Source organism: Nomascus leucogenys, chromosome 12 (assembly GCF_006542625.1).
Source record: "Nomascus leucogenys isolate Asia chromosome 12, Asia_NLE_v1, whole genome shotgun sequence".
Classification (NCBI taxonomy): Eukaryota; Metazoa; Chordata; class Mammalia; order Primates; family Hylobatidae; genus Nomascus; species Nomascus leucogenys.
Genome location: NC_044392.1, coordinates 68,086,983 through 68,105,193, shown reverse-complemented (window position 1 = coordinate 68,105,193; position 18,211 = coordinate 68,086,983). Strand labels below are relative to the sequence as shown.

The following is an 18,211-nucleotide window of genomic DNA, read 5'->3' as shown; positions in this document are numbered from 1 at the left end:
GTCTTCTGGGCCTAACTGGTCTTCCTGTGCCTACCTTGTCATCTCTTTTTCATGGTCTTTTTTACAATACAGAAGCTAGAATAATCCTATTAAAACTTTAAAGGCAGACCATGTTTCTCCTTTGCCTACATCCCTCCAATGGTTTCCTGTTTCTTCAAGGGTAAAAGCTGTAAGTCCTTTAGGGCCTTAAGTGATCTGGCCTCACCCCTTGAACCTCATCTCCAGCTACTCTTCCTCTTGGTCCTTCTGCTCTGGCCACATTGCCCAGTCAGACATACCCCTCCCTTAGCACTGGCAGTTCTCTCTTTCACCTCCTTGAGACTTGACTCAAATGCAACCTTCACAATGAAACCTGCCATGATGTCCTATAAAATTATCATGGATCCACACCACTAGTGCCATGTGATGCTGACAGAAACAGAGCTTATTGTGGGAACAAATCACAATCAGAGAAGTAGGTAGAGTGCATACAATCTCCCAAACTCCCATTGTCCTACTGCTGAGGTGACGCACAAGTGCTCTGCACGCACTGTGGTTACAGTTTCAGCATCCTGCTCTACGTATTGACAGGATATTTACGCAAGCTTATAATAACAGAAGCTCCCTGGTCACACAAGTGGCCTGTTAGAAAGGGGAGCTTCTAGAGCCAGTGGCTGGTGTCAGCCTGCTCTACTATTGAACTAACTCAGAAGTGATGAACCAGCTTTCTGCTATGCTACCAGAAAGACGGAAAATGAGACTATAGTTTTGTTTTTCATCACCCAACCAGCCAGTTAAAAATTGTAAGCCATCTCTCAGCACTCATGAGTACCACTCCCTTGGTATGTTTTTTTTTCCCCAGAGCACTCAGTAACATCTAACATAATACATTTAATTATTTTTCTAAATCCATTGGCTACCTTCCCTACTAGCAAGTGGAATCTCCATAAGAGTAGGGAATTTTACCTATGCTATTCACTCCTGTAATTTAACAGTGCTTGCCCTGAAGTAGGCTGTCAATTAAGATCTGTTGAATGAATGCATTAATGAATAATGAATGAATGAATGAATATGGGGAACTATGGAGGAGGTTAATGGTGAGGATGCAACAACTAAAGAATAAATGAGGAAAGAAGTGCTTGGATTCGATTCAAATATGTAGAATTGTAGAAAGGGAAGGGTGGAAATTAACTGTGGAAGAATGAGTTTTGAAAAAAGAAAAATCTGAGCCAATGAGTCAGGCAATATTCAAATTTTTGTGCCCGGTCTGACAAACTGGAGTGCATCTATCAGAGGGTGGTGAGGATGGTGAGAAATTGACAACCACTTACATGATGAGGAATTGATTAATTATTTTAAAAAAGAAAAGAAAAGCAAGGAATGAAGAGGTAGGAAGGAAGCATGGGAAAGGGGAAAGAACATACCAGGTGAAAAGTTATCATGAGAGGGAGAGTATATAGTATATTTATTTTGAATATACAATACATTATTTCTATAGTATATTTGGGGTTATATTGCTAGTAAGAATATATATTTATTTTGAACTAATCATGGTAAATAGCTATAGTACATCAAATTTCTAGATCAATAAAAGAAAAAAAAAACTTAATTTTGTTCAGAAAATAGGGTGTTTTGTGTGGTATTGAACATAAAGTCCCTTGAGTGTTCAAGCAAAGCCTGATGATGACTTCTCAGGAGTGTTACAGAATGTTTAAAAAAACCTGTATTAGGGCTAATGGGGATGGTAAGTTTGAAGTGCCTAGATACAAGAAGAGTTTCTCTGGCATTCCTACCTATTGCTCAGATGTTAAGTTGTATTGTATATAACACTTGAGACGTGTGTAAGATATAGTATTTAATGCAAGCAGAGGCTCAACAAATGTCGAATGCACGAAGCAATGAATGAAAGTATGACTTAATGAAAGGAAACCCTAGCCGAATATGTAGTCAGTTTATTAGTGCTACTAAGAGCAAGAGAGTTGCAGAGTTAAAACCTGCTACCCTATGCAGATTTGGGATTCAGCAGGGGAAGTCAAATATCAGTCATATATCAGGAAAAAAGAGATATCAGCATTGATCCTCATAACTAGGAGCCTGGTTAAATTTTTAGGAAGAAAAAATGGGAATTTCTCCCAATTTAGGTGAATTTCTGTTTGTTTTTCAAGCAAGAGACTAGTAAAACCAAATTCTTGGATCAGGGCTGCTATATGAAAGCACTGTGGTAAATTAACTGCATTGAGACCAGTTATGTATGTATGTATGTATGTGTATGTATCTATGTATGTAGTTATTTTTGATATTGAGTCTCCCTCTGTTGCCCAGGCTGGAGTGCAGTGGTGCCATCTTGGCTCACTGCAACCTCCGCCTCCTGGGTTCAAACAATTCTTCTGCCTCAGCCTCCTGAGTAGCTGGGATTACAGATGCATACCACCACACCGGGCTAATTTTTGTATTCTTAGTAAAGACGGGGTTTCACCATGTTGGCCAGGCAGGTTTCAAACTCCTAACGTCAAATGATCCACCTGCTTCAGCCTCTCAAAGTGCTGGGGATTACAGGCATGAGCCACTGTGCCTGGCCAAGACCAGTTTTCAATTTAGAACATGAAGTTATATGAGACACTATAGAAGTATTAATGAACAGTATAAAAGATGAGAAATTCTAAGATCATAAGTACTGCTCTGAGCCTTGAAACATTTAAAAGATAGCACTGAATGAGGTTATCCGAATCTGTAGAATTTACACCTGTAAGCCATATTCCGAAGGGATCCTGGATACTGGTTGCTAACTTTTAAAGCCATCAGGCTCAGAATAAAAATGCCTTAGAGTAGCTGGTAAAGATCCTGAAGTAACTAAATAAAAAAGGGAGGCCCAGCATCACTTACTAATGAAGATGTGCAATTGCAGTCGATCAGTTGCCCAAGAACTGTAAATTATGTGGACACCACAGACATACCAAGAGAGAAGAATATAAAAATGTCAGAAATATGTTATAACTAACTTAGTCCATAGAATAGTGTGTATACTGGAAGAGCGGAGCCAAGCCCCAGGAAATAGAAGTAGGAAACCAAAGTATCAGGGAAAAGGAGGACTTTATAAATATACTTAAAAATTGTCAAATGAGGCTAATGTAACACTTCACACTGGGTACCAGTATTGGAAGTGGTAGCAGGAGCAGCAGTAGTAATAGCAGGAGCAAAACACATAGCACTTCCCACATGTGAGACGCTATTCTCAGTATTTCACACCTACTAACTCTTTTAAGGCTCCTAACATGAGCATTAAACACTATGAGACAGTGTTGCATGATGAAATAAACTGGAGAAAACTCTAGATAAACTGTCACTTTCCTAGAAGGGAATATATCATACTAGTAGCATTTCTTATATATCTGTTTGACAAAAGAAATCGTTTCATGGTACTTCTCACAGGGCTAGAGATTCCTGGAATACTCCATTGGAGATATTGATCTGATATATGTAAAAGGGGTTTGAAAAGTAAGAGTGTCCTGCTAATCATCAAATTATTGAATTTCAGAATTCTTAGGTTCTCTTATTCCAGATAAAATATTTAATACAATGTTTCAGACAAACGGTCATGCAAGTATTGTTTAGGAGCCTGCATTAGCTAGAAGTGCAGTCTCTCAGAAAGATAAAGTGTTTCACCGTGGAAAAGCAATACAATTCATTGAAAACACTTTTTTTGTATTAAAGTAGTGTTTTTCTTGTATAAATCCCATTCACTGACTGCCTGACTGCTGTAATAATGTAAAGTCCTCTTATAACTCCAAGTTACAAAATGACAAAAAGAAAAATTAGAATAAGGATGGAAAATTTTAGAGAAAAGTTTAAAATTAATACAGTGAAACTGCAGTGGGTAGAATGGTGGCCCTTCAAAAAGATATGCCCGCCCAGAACCTGTGAACCTGTGAATGTGACTTTATTTGAAACAGGGGTCTTTGCAGATGTAATTCAGTTAAGGATCTCAAAATTAGATCAAGCTGTATTTGGGTGGGCCCTAAATCCAAGGACAGGTGTCCATAAGAGAAAAGAAGGGACAATGATACACACAGAAGGTGATGTGAAGACCAGCAGAGACTGGAGCGGTGCGTCTATAAACCAAGCCATGCCAAGGACTGTCAGTAGAAACTGGGAGAGGAGCACGGGAGGGATTATCCCTCAGAGCCTCCAGGAAGTATTAGCCCTGCTAACACTTTGGTTTTCAACTTCTGGCCTCCAGATGGGTGAGAGAGTAAACTTCTGTTGTTTTAAGCCACTTGGTTCGTGGTAATTTTACAGCAGTTCTAGGAAACTAATATAATGAGATTAAAACAAATATTTAAATTACCAGAATAAAATTAGATCATATCAAACTCAATTGCAAAATGACCAAGGAAAAGATGACAAAAAAACTGAGGATACAATAAAATCAGAAAATAAAGGCAGGTGAATATGGGAATGCTGAATTAAAAGGGCAAGGGAGAAACTAAGTTAAGTGGATGGTTGGGAGCCTGTATGAAGGAGATAGTAAATATTGTCTCCATTATATTGTAATATAACTAATAAATAGTAGTTAAGGAATTATTAGGATGTTTAAGGAATTATCAGGAATAAGAATGCTACTTTATGTTCTACTGAGTTAAATAAATATGACACAAATTATCCAAGTTTCTGTTTCTACCCAAAATACTGACTAAAAATGAAGGATAAGCATGTTGTTGGATGGTGAATAGAATAATGGGGACAGTGGGTGGCAATAAAGAGACCACACCTAGGGAGAGACAGCTTAGGCTCTGTTCTGGCTTCTACTTCTTCCTGTAAGGTCAACCTTATGGCTCCAATGACAAAAGTAGCCTTCGTCAATCTTTGAAGAATTGCTACACTATTTGTCACCACACTGAAAGGAACATGCTGATATACATTTTGTTTTCAAACTCACCCATATTCCCATGCTTTTCCAGTTTCAACTTAGCACTCTAATATCTGCTGTGTCTCCTGTGAACCTTAGACTCTGACTTCTCTTATTTAGCCCCTTCTGAGGCTATTTCATGCAAAGCATGTGCAAAAGTACAATTGAGAATGACAAGCAAAGAGTCCTGGCTCCTAGGGCTCCAGCAAACAATGCCCCAGAAGAAATTAAGCCTATATACAATGCCTATAATTCTCACATCACTATATTCTATGTGAACTATGAAATGGAGTACTAATGATTCATAAAATTCTACCTTCAATCCAGACCACTCTCCTCAGTGCCAGCTGCATCCTGAACCATTGAATATCCGCAGGTACCTAAACATTGTGCAAAACTGAATATATTCCCTTTTCTCTTAAATCTGTTCTATCTCTTCTGTTTCCTGGTTTGTCAATGGTTTTATCACTTGCCAGTTGTCCAAAGCAAATACTTATGTACCATACTTGTACTAATTTGATTTCAAATCCTTTATCCAATCAACTCAACCTCTAAGATATATGCAAACCTGCCACTGTCCTTCTCTACTGTCAGTATGCAACTTATGTCCAAAGCATGCTTATCCTTCTCATGGACCTCTGCAATAGCCTCCTAACTCATCTCCCCTCTGTGCATGCCTCCCTCCAGGCCACTCCTCAGGAGCAGTCAGTGGTCTTTTAAGACAATGTAAATTAGTTCATGCCATTTTCTGTCTGTAAAACTTCAGTACTTTCCTATTGCAAATATCAGAATCCACTTACTATACTCCCAACACATTGGTCCTTTTTCAGTTCCTTAAACATATGAAGTTCTCTCCTGCTTATGAGCCTTCACACAAGTGACCTCTACGCTACACAGGTTCCCTACTGGCCACCACCCGACACCCTGTCAGCTCTCGCAGATCCTTTAAGTTAAGCCTGACTGTCACTTCTTCAAAAAGCCCTTCTTTGACCCTGAAGGCTAAATGGCCCTGCTCCCATTTCCTTGCACTTATGCTTCAGCTTCATAAAGATGATCAAAATTTGTGATTATTGAAGGGGTTTGTTTTTGTCTGTTCTTGTTCACCAGATTGTGAATCTTATTCACTATTATAATTCCAGTATCTAGCACAAGGCCTAGCACATGCTAAGTATTGAAAATATTTGCAGGATAAAGGGATAAATGAATGAATGAATGAGGCAAATCCAATGAGGTCACAGGTAAGGAACAGATGGCTTCAAATATGATCTGTTCAGTACATGCTAGTGTTTCACATGTCCTGAAATCAATGGACCAGACCCTTCTATGTCTGAAGCAGGCAAAAGAAGGACACTGTCACTACCCCCAATTCTTCAGATATAGCCAGCAAACGGGATCATCTCCACAATTGGAAACTTCTATTCTGAAATATTTCAGACTTAAAGTAGCGAGGAGAGCAAAAGGAATTCCCACATATTTTTCATTCAGACTCCCCAAATGTTAACATTTTATGATGTTTGCTTTATCAATCTATGTATTTTTCCTGAGCCACCTCAGAATAAATTGCAGACATAATGCCCCTTATTACTAAATACTCAGCACTCGTTCCCGAAAAACAAAGGTATTCTCTTCTCTTGTGTAACCACAGTACAATTATCAAAAGCAGAAAATTGCATTGATGCGGTACTATTTTTTAATCAAGAGAATTTATTCGAAATTTGCCAATTGTATCACATCTTTTACAGCAACATATATACACACATATTTTATAACACATACAAAATATATGTTACTATACACACACATATATATACATACACGTGTGTGTGTGTGTGTGTGTGTGTATGTATCTTCCCAACCCGTTCTAGGATTCAATCCAAGACCACATGTTACATGTAGTTGTCACATGTCTTGGTCTCCTTTAATCTGAAACAGTTCCTCAGACTTTTTCTTTAATGACACTGAAAGTTTTAGAGTATAGACCAATTATTTTGCAGAATGTCTTTTAGTTTGGGATTGTCTGACGTTTCCTCATGATTAGATTCCACTTATGCTTTTTGGGGACAATAATACCACCAAAGTGTTGGTGTGTCCTACTTGGAGCAGTATATTAGGAGGTAGGTGATATTTATTTGTCCCATTATTAGTGACGTTAACTTCGATCACTTGGTTACTACTATTACCCTTTTGTAATTAATAAGTTCTTACAGAAGATACATGGATATTATATAAATATAGTGATAGCCATTTAAAAAAATTACCCAACTCTACTCTGTGGCCCACCTAATTCTCTACAAATAAAAACTTGGTAAAATATTTAAGGTCTGCTTATGGGTCACAAAATAGCTAAACATACAACTTTTCCTAATGCACCAATCTGTTAACATTACCTTATCTGCTTCTCTCATACAAACAAAGGAAAAAACCTAAGATGCTATTTTTAAAAGAACATTATAAAATCTCTAATTTCATTCCTCATTTATCAGATGAGAAAGCTAAGGCCCAGACAGGCTAAGTGACTCGCCTAAGGTCAGACAGCTACTCTGGCAGACCTCAAAATAATTAAGTGTTCATTGTAGAGCAAGAAAGGCAAAAGTCAATTTAATGCCCTTCAAATATACAAGCCCTACAGGTAAACCTAAAGCAATCTAAGGCAGGTTTGAGATGACCATTTTGGAAAATAATGGGATTTTTACAAAGATCCATAGAACATCTTTCATGGAGTCACTGAAGTTTCTAGAGGAAGCCCAAGAGCTCCCTGCTATGCCTGAGTTCTCTCTTTGTTCTTTTTCTTTCTCTCTTTTCTTCCCACTTAGAAATGCTCTTAAGTCATTCCAAAGACAAAGATAAAATCCCATCACTCTGGGAGACAGGCTGAGAGACAGCCTACAATGGGCTCCTAACTTTAAAATGTTATGCTCCTTGCCCAATACTTTGGACACTTGCTTAATTCTAATCAATATCTTTTTAAATGTTACTTTCCATTTGCATAGCCTGTCATAATCTTACCACATTGTACATACTTGAAAAAATAATTGGCAAACATTCTAAGAACATTCTAACCTAGAGTAGCCCAAAAGTAAGTGGCCACTACAGTGCCCTGGGGCTTTCTTTTCCAAGGTGACTAGATTATTTAAAAATAATAATAATAATAATCAACAGCAGGTTTCAGGAGTTGAAGTTCTATTCTCAACCTCCACTCAGAACACAGAATGGTTCCAAGCTTTACCTTGCCTGCTCTGTATCCTCCAAGGCCTTTTAGAAGTAATGGAGATGCCATTTCTGTCCAACCCAGTATCCCAAGGTAATAATGCTCGGCAAATGTTATTTTTAGATGATAGCAGCATACCTAAAGCTATGAACCGAAGGTAAGCAATATGAAGACATCTTGCACAATCTTTCTATACAAACATGCAGCATTTCCTCCTTACCACTTCCTGGGATATATAAAATGCATAAAAATAGAAGCAGTCTTTCTTTAAGGGTGAGCTTTTATCAAGACTTGGTATAAAAAAAAAGCAAGTTATATTTAAAAAATCATAAAGGCAAAGATTTACATTGCTATGAGTCATAATTAGTAAATGTATTCAAGCCTTAGAAATATAGGAAAGTACTGTGTTAGAATAAGAGAAGTAGCAGCAGTAGTAGAGGAAGTAGAAGTTGTAGAGTCAGCAGTAACTTTTACTGTTTACCATGTAAGAGCACTATGCTAAGTGCTTCATATAGAACGCCTCATTTAGTCCTCAGAACCATCTTAGTCTTCCTCTAATTTTATACAAAGTTAGTATAAAGTAAATAAAACACTGGAATGGTATCACAAATTTGATCTAAGATTGTAATCCTTCTTTGCAGTAACGAATGACTAATCTTGGAGTGTTAACCACCGTGCAATCATTACCAACCTACTCCCCTTCTCTCCTTCTGAGTCGCTTTATGAAGGAGACCTTCCCTGACCACTCTATATAAAAATATGAAACTCCTCCAAGCCAGACTTGCCTGAGTTTCCCCATTAAAATGTAAACTCCATAAAGGTAGGAACTTTGTCTTCTTAATTGCTATATCCCAGAACCAGAACAAGTGCCTTATGTGTGTTAGGTGTTTAATATATATCTGTTTAATGAATGAATGAATCCTTGATGAACAAAACCAAACTATAACAAATATAAAATTTTAAATGAATTGTTTGCTTTCCCTTCACAATTACAAAAAAAAGTTTTAGTGGCTTGACTCAAGTTGTCAGAATCTCTTAAAAAGCCTGGGTAGGGAAGTTTGAACTCATGAGTTTATTTGTTGAAAAATTTATCTGGGGATAGCATGGATATTCAAAGACATTCTACTGGCTATGCTTTTTTTAAGAAAAAGCCCTGTAATTCCCTTTTTAGTTGTCAAACAAGTTGAGCATTAAATACTTCATTAAACATGAGACAGAATTTTAAGTTAGGCAACTTCATTCATTGCCGGGCAACATTCTCTGAGTACCTCCACGTACTAAACACGGAAGAATTGCCTGGGAGTGAACCATAGAGTGAAATATGAGGGTTAGCGACCTTCCTACCTAATATGGGACATCTGTTCTCCCTGTCTGCCCACTTCTCCCTCCTAGGCTCTCCAGAGCTAAGTGAACAACTCAAACCGGATTTTTCATCTAACCGACCTCCCTGGCAACTTTTATTATCTCTTGCTGCTGGGAAGGCAAAGAAACAGAGCTTTGAAAATTACATGTTTCATGCTGGGGGAAATGTCATAGCTTCAACAGAGTTTTAAGAAATTGGTAGGAAAATTGTTTTTTTAGAGAAAACCTCCATTTTTGAATGAGCAAAAATTATGCCTATTTCAGAATCTAAAATAATCAGGTAATCTTGGGCTAAAAAATAACAAGATAAAATCTAATAGGTGTTTAAAGTTTTAAAATAAAGTTCACTCTACTTTCATTGCACGAGCTTAGGCATACATCATTGAGCACTGTGAGGAGAACATATATTAAGTCACTTGAATAAAAAACATGTCAGTTGATGTGACAGATTGTTTGTTTACTTGAATTGAAATGTATAAAACTTCACTGATGTTGTTGAAACCCAGAGCATTACCTGTTCCCCTTTCAGTTTCTGCTTTTAGGGAAAAATATAAACTTATATTAAACTGATGCAAATTCTGCTTTCAAATACCTCTAGATATCCCAGTTTTGCTTAGGCTAAAGATTCTAAGAGTAATGAAATTGTGTTCACTTCTTCCCCAAAACACTTATTTTAAAAAAATAAAATGATATCAAATTAAGAAAATAAAATCACACCTTCTTGATGACATTTTTCAATTTTTTTGTTACATGCTATATCTATCTCCAGGAAGACTATGTAACATTAAACAATGAGAAAAAAGGTTTTCGACTTAGACTCACAGTCCAACCATAACATGTTTTTGTTTGCATGCTAATCTTTTGTGATTCGTTGTGGCACACGGCTCATTCTGAAAGAAAGTGGCTAATGTATGGTTTTAGAAATACTAGCATCCAAAAAAACACATTAGTAATGTCAAAATTCTTAAAGTAGTCATTGAAATAGACCATAAGCAGATTTCAGATACTAGGCTAACTGGAGAGCTGTGTACCAGCCCTGCTTAAATACTATTACTCAAACAGAATTATGACCACACATATTACATGTAAGTTAAAAAGAGTTTAGTTACTATAAAAGTCAATGAAAATTATAAAATGTAAATATTAGCATATCTTTTACGTTTCTGATGGATTTTTTGAACATACACATAATTTTTAATTTGCCATAAAGATCTATAATTATACATATTCACAAGCCTGTTGGTCCATCTGACTCTGCTTAACTCCAGAAAAGAAGTCCTTGCTCATGCATTAGCACATCCATTGGTTATATTTTCAAATTTGGAATGAAGATGTTTAATGTTATTGTGCCTCTAATTTTTAAGTGACAGCAAATTGTATTCTCAATTACAATACTCACAGCTGTTGCCTGCTCTATTACCCCTCTGTCCAGCTGAATGTTCTGGCTCCTTGTATGGAAACTGCAGAGTTGTATCTAAGGTTCTGAACCCTTCCTTGAGAGAATGATGCTTGTAGTACTCCACAAGTTCCTTTGGAAAAAAGAATCAAACAATTTTTAATACGGATACTTTTGTTCTCGAACACATGAACTCCTGAGCACATAAATACAATACAAGGATGACCAATTTAATGCTAAATTTTCCATAGGTATATGGCAGATTAAGCAAATTAGAATCTTTCCCTGCTGTCTGGATGTACATGACACCTACCTAACAGCTGTCCTTGTTACTCAGGCCATTAATAATATGAGTTACCCCTTATTGTTATTCACAGATGGAGAACATCCTGTCTTCAGTCAGATGTAGCAAATGAAAAGAAACAATACTAAACCTCAGTTTCAGAGTAGTAATTATTGTTCTTATTTATGAAATACTTGCCTTTCTAAACCAAAATAAAAGGAACAGCTGCTTGCTGAATATATAGCAATTTCTAGTTTCCTGCACTTATTTTCTTTCAAAATGGCAGAAAAACAAACTTACACTTTTTCGTGGTAAACAAAAGTTGATACAGCACAAATGGTACTTTACATCGTTTTTAGTTTCTGATGAAGTATAGTACCTGTCATAGCTCCGCATATCTGCTACTCACAGAGGTCAATGTAATTCTTTCCAATTTTCTCTTATAAATAATTTGTCTTAAATACATCTAAACCTAATGTAATAACCACATGCCATCCTTCAGACTATGGTTTCAGAAAATTTCACAGGTCGGTTTCATTGATTCTGCAGAAATCTGAATCTCTCTACTGTAAACTGAAACTGAATAATAATTCACAATAAAAACGTATCTTATCGGCCGGAGATCGAGACCAGGGTGAAACCCCGTCTCTACTAAAAATACAAAAAAAATTAGCCGGGCATGGTGGTGGGCGCCTGTAGTCCCAGCTACTCGGAGAGGCTGAGGCAGGAGAATGGCGTGAACCCGGGAGGCGGAGCTTGCAGTGAGCCGAGATTGCGCCACTGCACTCCAGCCTGGGTGACAGAGCGAGACTCCGTCTCAAAAAAAAAAAAACAAAAAAAACGTATCTTATCATCAAATGAGTACTGTAGATATAAAATTTCTTATAAATATCTGAAATGAAAATAAAAGAAAAATCACTTTTAACTTAATTATTCAGTGTTTCTATTGGAGCACCTTTTTAAAAATAAAATTTAAAAAAAAAAACTGAAAAAAAAAACCACTCGTTTCTTCTAAAAATCCCACTGCCATCAACTTAATATCTCTGTTCAGTGGTTATGTTCAAAGTTCCCCAGACAAATCAATGAGTCCAAAAATCAGTTGAAAGAAGAAAAAGAGAATCATCAATGATTTATTATTTATGACAAAACTTGAGTATGTTGTGGAATGCACTGTACCAGGAGCTTCAGGGGTCACAGAGATTATAAAGATAAGCCTCCTGCCCTTGAGGAGTTCTCATCCTGGAAGGGAAAGTTCAAAGGCAGGAGAGAGAACTTTGTTTTGTGTATCCAATGGGAAGGGTGATGGAAAGTTTTGTAATACAAGTAGCTTGGCTTAAACTTCAGAACTAGTAAAATTACAATAGCCAGGAACCAGGGAAAGATCATTTTAGGTAGAGCAGGCAGGCTGGAAACAGACATAAAGGTGATAAACAAAGATCACCTTTCATAAGCTAAAAGCAGCATAGTTTGGCTAAAGCATTGGATAAGGCAAATGGCAATTTTTCAATCTCACCTATAAAATGGGGCTAATAAACCATTTCACAGATGATAACAAAGAATATATAAAGTACCTAATACATGTGAAAAATCATAACAGCTACCCCATTATCCCATGTGCCAGGCCCTTTACATGGCTTCTTATAACCTTCACTCAAGAACATTATGAAATGGGCCTTATTCCCATTGAAGCTCAAATCTCAGTGAGGTGAGTGAACTTATGCAAAGTCACATAGCTAGCGTCTTTATTCAAAGTCTGTGCTCTTAACTGTATCATACTATTGGCAAATAGTGCCTAGCAAATGTAAATACAAAAACAAGGGCCGGGCATGGTGGCTCATGCCTGTAATCCCAGCACTTTGAGAGGCTGAGGCAGGCGGATCACCTGAAGTCAGGAGTTCGAGACCAACCTGGCCAACATGGTGAAACCCTGTCTCTACCAAAAATACAAAAAAGTTAGCCAAGTGTGGTGGCAGGTGCCTGTGATCTCAGCTACTTGGGAGGCTGAGGTAGGAGAATCACTTGAACCTGGGAGGTGGAGGTTGCAGTGAGCCGAGACTTTGCCACTGTACTCCAGCCTGGGCAACAAGAACGAAAATCTGTCTCAAAACAAAACAAAACACCAAAAAACACACACAAAAAAAACAGGGAGGCAAAAGTGAAATAGTTTTTGCTATGTGTTCATGATGTACTAGGAACTTTGTTTTCTTAGACTTAAGATGTTAGGGTCTTCCAAATATTATATCTATAACTTGAAAAATATGTATTTCTTCCATTCTTCCTTGGGCCCAGATAATGTGGGTCCTTGTTGAAGCAAGAAATTTGTGATCAGACCGACATTTAAAAACCAAGAAAAAAAGAAACAAAAGACCATGTAGAAGTTTGTGTCTCCAAAATGGTTTCAATGATCAGAATACGCATTTGTATTTTGGTGAATTTTAACGTGTTTTGCACAGACAAGGTATAGAATTAAATTCTACTTACTGACCAATATTGCTATTCATTTTTTTAAATGCAAAATGCATTTTTAAAAGCAAAATTTTGTGAGGTCTCTGGAAGAAATACACACACACACACACACACACACACACACACACACACATAATGTCACTGACACAAACGATACCGAAGAGTTTTCTCCTAGTCTTATTACTTAAATTGAGTAAAATGTGTTATTTTCTTTAGTAAATGTGAAAACAAACTTGAAAGGAATTATAAGCCATAGCTTTGAACTTCAACATAATTTTGTTATAGGTAATATGAATTTTATGATTTTTGCTATGAATTACAATTTATGTGAATTTGGCTAGAAACCATAGAATTATCATACTGAAAACGGATTTGGTGATTATTTAATACTCACCCACCCCCAAATTTTATGGAAGAAAAAATGAGTTTTCCAAGGCCTAGGGTCATGCAGCTTACTTAGTAAGCTGCAAAACACTCTTTATCACTTCACTAAGCATGGAAGATATTTTAGTTCCATTTTTACAGTCTTATGAGGGTAAATCTTCCTACATGTTTCTAACTGGGTAGAACTAAACAGTGTTACCATGGATCTTTTCCAATTTGCCTTTATGCTTTCTGTATTTTAGTCTAATCCACCCCTGCTTTAATAGTCATTGACCTTCAGGTACAACAAGTAAATAAGAAGATTCTAAACAAAAGAAATCGCTAAGCTTTCCTTATCTCACACTGACACAGCAGTGTCAACAATTCAAGTCTCTTAAAAATAATGAGTGAGAGCCAGTCATTCCAATTACCAAGGAAACAGGCAATGGAGATGGTTTATAAACAGCATTTGGACACGGACTGTCTGGCATACATGAAAATTAGAACAAAATTAATGCCTTGTAATCTGGATACAGAAATTCATTTAGGATTTGAATTTAATGACTAAGAAAAACAAAGATTCTGATTAACCAAGCTATTGAAACTCAAGGGAAAAAGGTTAGGTCATAACCACCTAAGGCCAGTCTTCTCATTGAGAAACCAGTTAATTTAAAAGAAGCTCTGGAGTTTGCTTATGTTTTACATGCTTTCCAGGTTTAAATTTAATTCCAGGCCCTATTGTGTTTCACAGATAGAAGAGTATACTAATACCAATAATAAAAGGATACTGAACTATTCTTAAGAAACAACTCAAATCCACAGATCACTCCTTACTTATAATAGAGAATTGTGTTATTTGACTCCAACATGATAAAAAGTAACTCCTTGAAGTTTGTATGATCTTGATTTTGAGAAGCCTTCACACCCATTAATCATCTTCTACCTCCTTCCAGAAGTTCAGATTGCTAAAACATGAGCCATTTCTTCTGACCAAGTATCCATGTGGCATTTCCCAGCATAGGTTCCAAGGACTGCTCTATGGTGAGGTTCTCGGTGTAGACGTATTTACTGATTCTTAAGCTTCTTTTTAGAATGGTTAAGTACTTTTGAGTTCTCCAGAAAGTGATTTCAAATAGTAAGGACTCAATATAAATTTGCTCAACAAATGAGCAGAAACAAAAACGAGGGGTAGCTTCAGATTAGTTCAGCTGCCTCTTCAGCAATTTTTATAGTTATTTGCTAAACTTGATAAAAGCGCTTTTCAGATATTGAGATTTTTTTTCCAGCTCCTTGTTTTTCTTTCACAATTACATCCTTTGCTAATGTTTGTTAGTTTCATTTTGCTTTGCTAAAATTCTTAGTCCCTTCCCTTTAACATGCTGTGATACGTGCTTCCTTACAAAAGATGCCCGGATATGGAGAAAAAAAACACATATGCACGTGTCTCTAATAGTGGCATTGCTGAGATTTTATACATAACATATAAGAAAAGCTTACTTTAGTCCTGTGACAAGTACTTTTAGTTATTTTTCCAGAGAATATCATTGTAGAAACTTTTAAGGCTCTCTGGCACAATTTTTTTTTAATGCTGGATCTCTATTGCTTTCACTATAATCACAGCTTTTACATGCAGATAGGAACTCATGCATCTATGTCTACTAATCCAGGTCACTGTGGTATTACTGGTTTTCACATCTAACCTTGGCTTCTGAAGAACTTCCTTGAGCTGAACCCAGGTGACACAAAGCTAAATTGATTAGCCCTTTTCAGTGACTATTCCTTTCATCTTCTTTGCTTGTCTCCTCTGATGGGAGTTACTTTTGCTGCTTTCAAAGTCTGCAAGGCTGGCAGTTATCTTTGGCCCTGCAGCAGTTTTTTAAGTCCCGCAGTAACTATAACACTGTGGAGCAGCCTCATTACCATCCAAGGAAGTTCTGCAGGTGAAAGCTCAAGCTGGTATGTCTTGCAGAGATGTGGAGAGCCCCCGTGTGTGCTTTTATCATGTCTCAGCTGTGTCTGTCATTCATTATTTGTGCATCCACTTGCCACCTCCCTCCAAGTTTTCATTTTATGAAGAACCTCCTCTGGTCCAATTCTCTCTGTGCTCAGCCTGCTTGTTTCAACAGAATGTAAGTTACTTCCAGCAGGGAGGATGTCTGGATCTTGGTTACAAATTTGACAGAGTTTACATTTTCCAGGATACGACCTTGCTGCCCATCCTTAGCTTTTGAACTGGGAATGATCTTTACATCCATAGAGATTTTCTTATTTTTCTTTCAACTCAAGATGCTTCAATTTCTTTAAAACACTGACACCTGCCTTGAAGCAGTTCTACATTTTTGGATAAGGCATTCAAGCTGGCCAATTTTGTAAGGCTCCCTTACACTTAGTTTAACTTTAATGTTAACATCTGCAAAGTGCTTTGAGATGTTTTTTGGAAGGATGCAGTATGTATCATTTGATTGATGGTTCAATCAATGAGTGGTCCTTCCCAATGTTACTCAAGGTACTTAGCAGTGCAAATGCATCTTATGTCCTATATCAAACTCTTCATTATCTCAAGAAACTACCAAACTTGAGAAACATACTTGAGACCACTTAAGGAAATGTGAATTTAGAGTTTACTGTTAGCAACGCATACATGACATATACACATTGTTTAAATGACATACACAAAACATTCTTATATGCTAACAAAAGTATGAATAAGTTCTATTTTTTTTAAACTGTGGGAATAATCCTTATTCATTTGATGTGATTTGACAATATACTATTTCCATTTAAATATACAATTCCTATGAAATATCAACGGTTAAGTGGCAAAAATGTTACTTGTTAATGCATAATTATCCAAGGTAATGAATGAGAACCACGGTAGCGATCACTTAAAATATCAGAAAATACAAAAATCTTTTCAATTTGACTTTATATTGCATTTTATAAAAAATGAACCTAAACGTTAGACATATTTTACTAATTACAACTTTTTGTGTTATAATTTAAAATACTGTCTCCTTCCTGAATCAGGACATAGATGCAGAGGAAGAAAAAAAGAGGAAAGAAACGTATATTAAAAACCTGCTGTATCATTTAAACACAAACCAAAACTCTATCTAAACATGCAAACAATTTACAATGAAGAATATGATTTGAGCAATATAAAACTTAGAGATTTATAAATTAGAATTTTCATGATTTTGTTACAAAATTAGAATATGATTCTCTTTAAATAACTTAACAGTGAGCAAAATTTCCAAGAAACTATAGAATTAAAATGACCTTTCTAACAAAAGACAAATAAGGATCTCAGATTGAAAAGAAATAATCAATGCTTACCATTAAACTTTTAAATTTTCTATTTTCTGCAATGTGAAAAAAGCCATCTCTTGTTAAAATCTTGATGTGCTTTGCTTCATTATTGTACCTGTGGGCAATAAATAACTTATGAATATAAATGTGCTTTTAATCAGTAGAAATCAATAATTACCAGAGGGCATGCCCCAATAACATTATAGGAATTAATTCTGCAGACAAAAATATATACCTATGCCAATACGCTGGTGACAGCTAATTAACAAAATATATTTACCGGATTGGTTGAGGATACAACCAATATTTGAAGTGAGAAGGGAGGTTGGATTTGACTATTCATTATGCACAATTTATTAAGTTCAGTTTGAGAATATAGAAAAATAAGACGCCCAGCCACCCCGTCGGGGAAGTGAGGAGCGCCTCTGCCCGGCCGCCCCGTCTGGGAAGTGAGGAGCGCCTCTGCCCGGCCGCCCCGTCTGGGAAGTGAGGAGCGCCTCTGCCCGGCCGCCCCGTCTGGGAGGTCTACCACAGAGGCCAGAAGCAATGTGGGGGCTGGACGTGGTGGCTCACGCCTATAGTCCCAGTACTCTGGGAGGCCGAGGCGGGTTGATCACTTGAGGCTAGGAGTTCGAGACCAGCCTGGCCAACATGGCAAAACATATGAAAAATAAAACTGACCAACCAACCAACCAACCAAGCGACAACAAAACAGGTCTACCCTGGAGTCATACTCTAATTTTTTCTATTTTCCTCCCTTTCTGATCCTTTATCCCACTTTCTTTTTCTTCCTCTTCCTTCCCCTTCTTCTTTGTCAAATAGAGGATTGAGTTATTATCATTGATCCATACAAAGTCCCTCTCTTATTTATTTTCTTTAATTCCCACCCCCCATTTCTATTCCCCGTCTTCCCATGTGCAACCTTCCTAATATGTTTGA

The 18,211-nt window shown here is 36.9% G+C and overlaps 1 protein-coding gene across 2 annotated transcripts in view; it reads right to left on the bottom strand.

Moving 5' to 3' along the window:
• Positions 1–18,211, bottom strand: part of VAV3 (vav guanine nucleotide exchange factor 3) — a 396,199-nt gene that overhangs the window by 11,996 nt on the left and 365,992 nt on the right. For both annotated transcript variants that reach the window (XM_030824967.1, XM_030824966.1), the window contains exons 24-25: positions 17,300–17,387; positions 10,855–10,984 (exon numbers count right to left, since the gene is read on the bottom strand). In XM_030824967.1, coding sequence (XP_030680827.1) covers positions 10,855–10,984; positions 17,300–17,387 — 218 coding nt within the window. The remainder of the gene's footprint in view (positions 1–10,854; positions 10,985–17,299; positions 17,388–18,211) is intronic.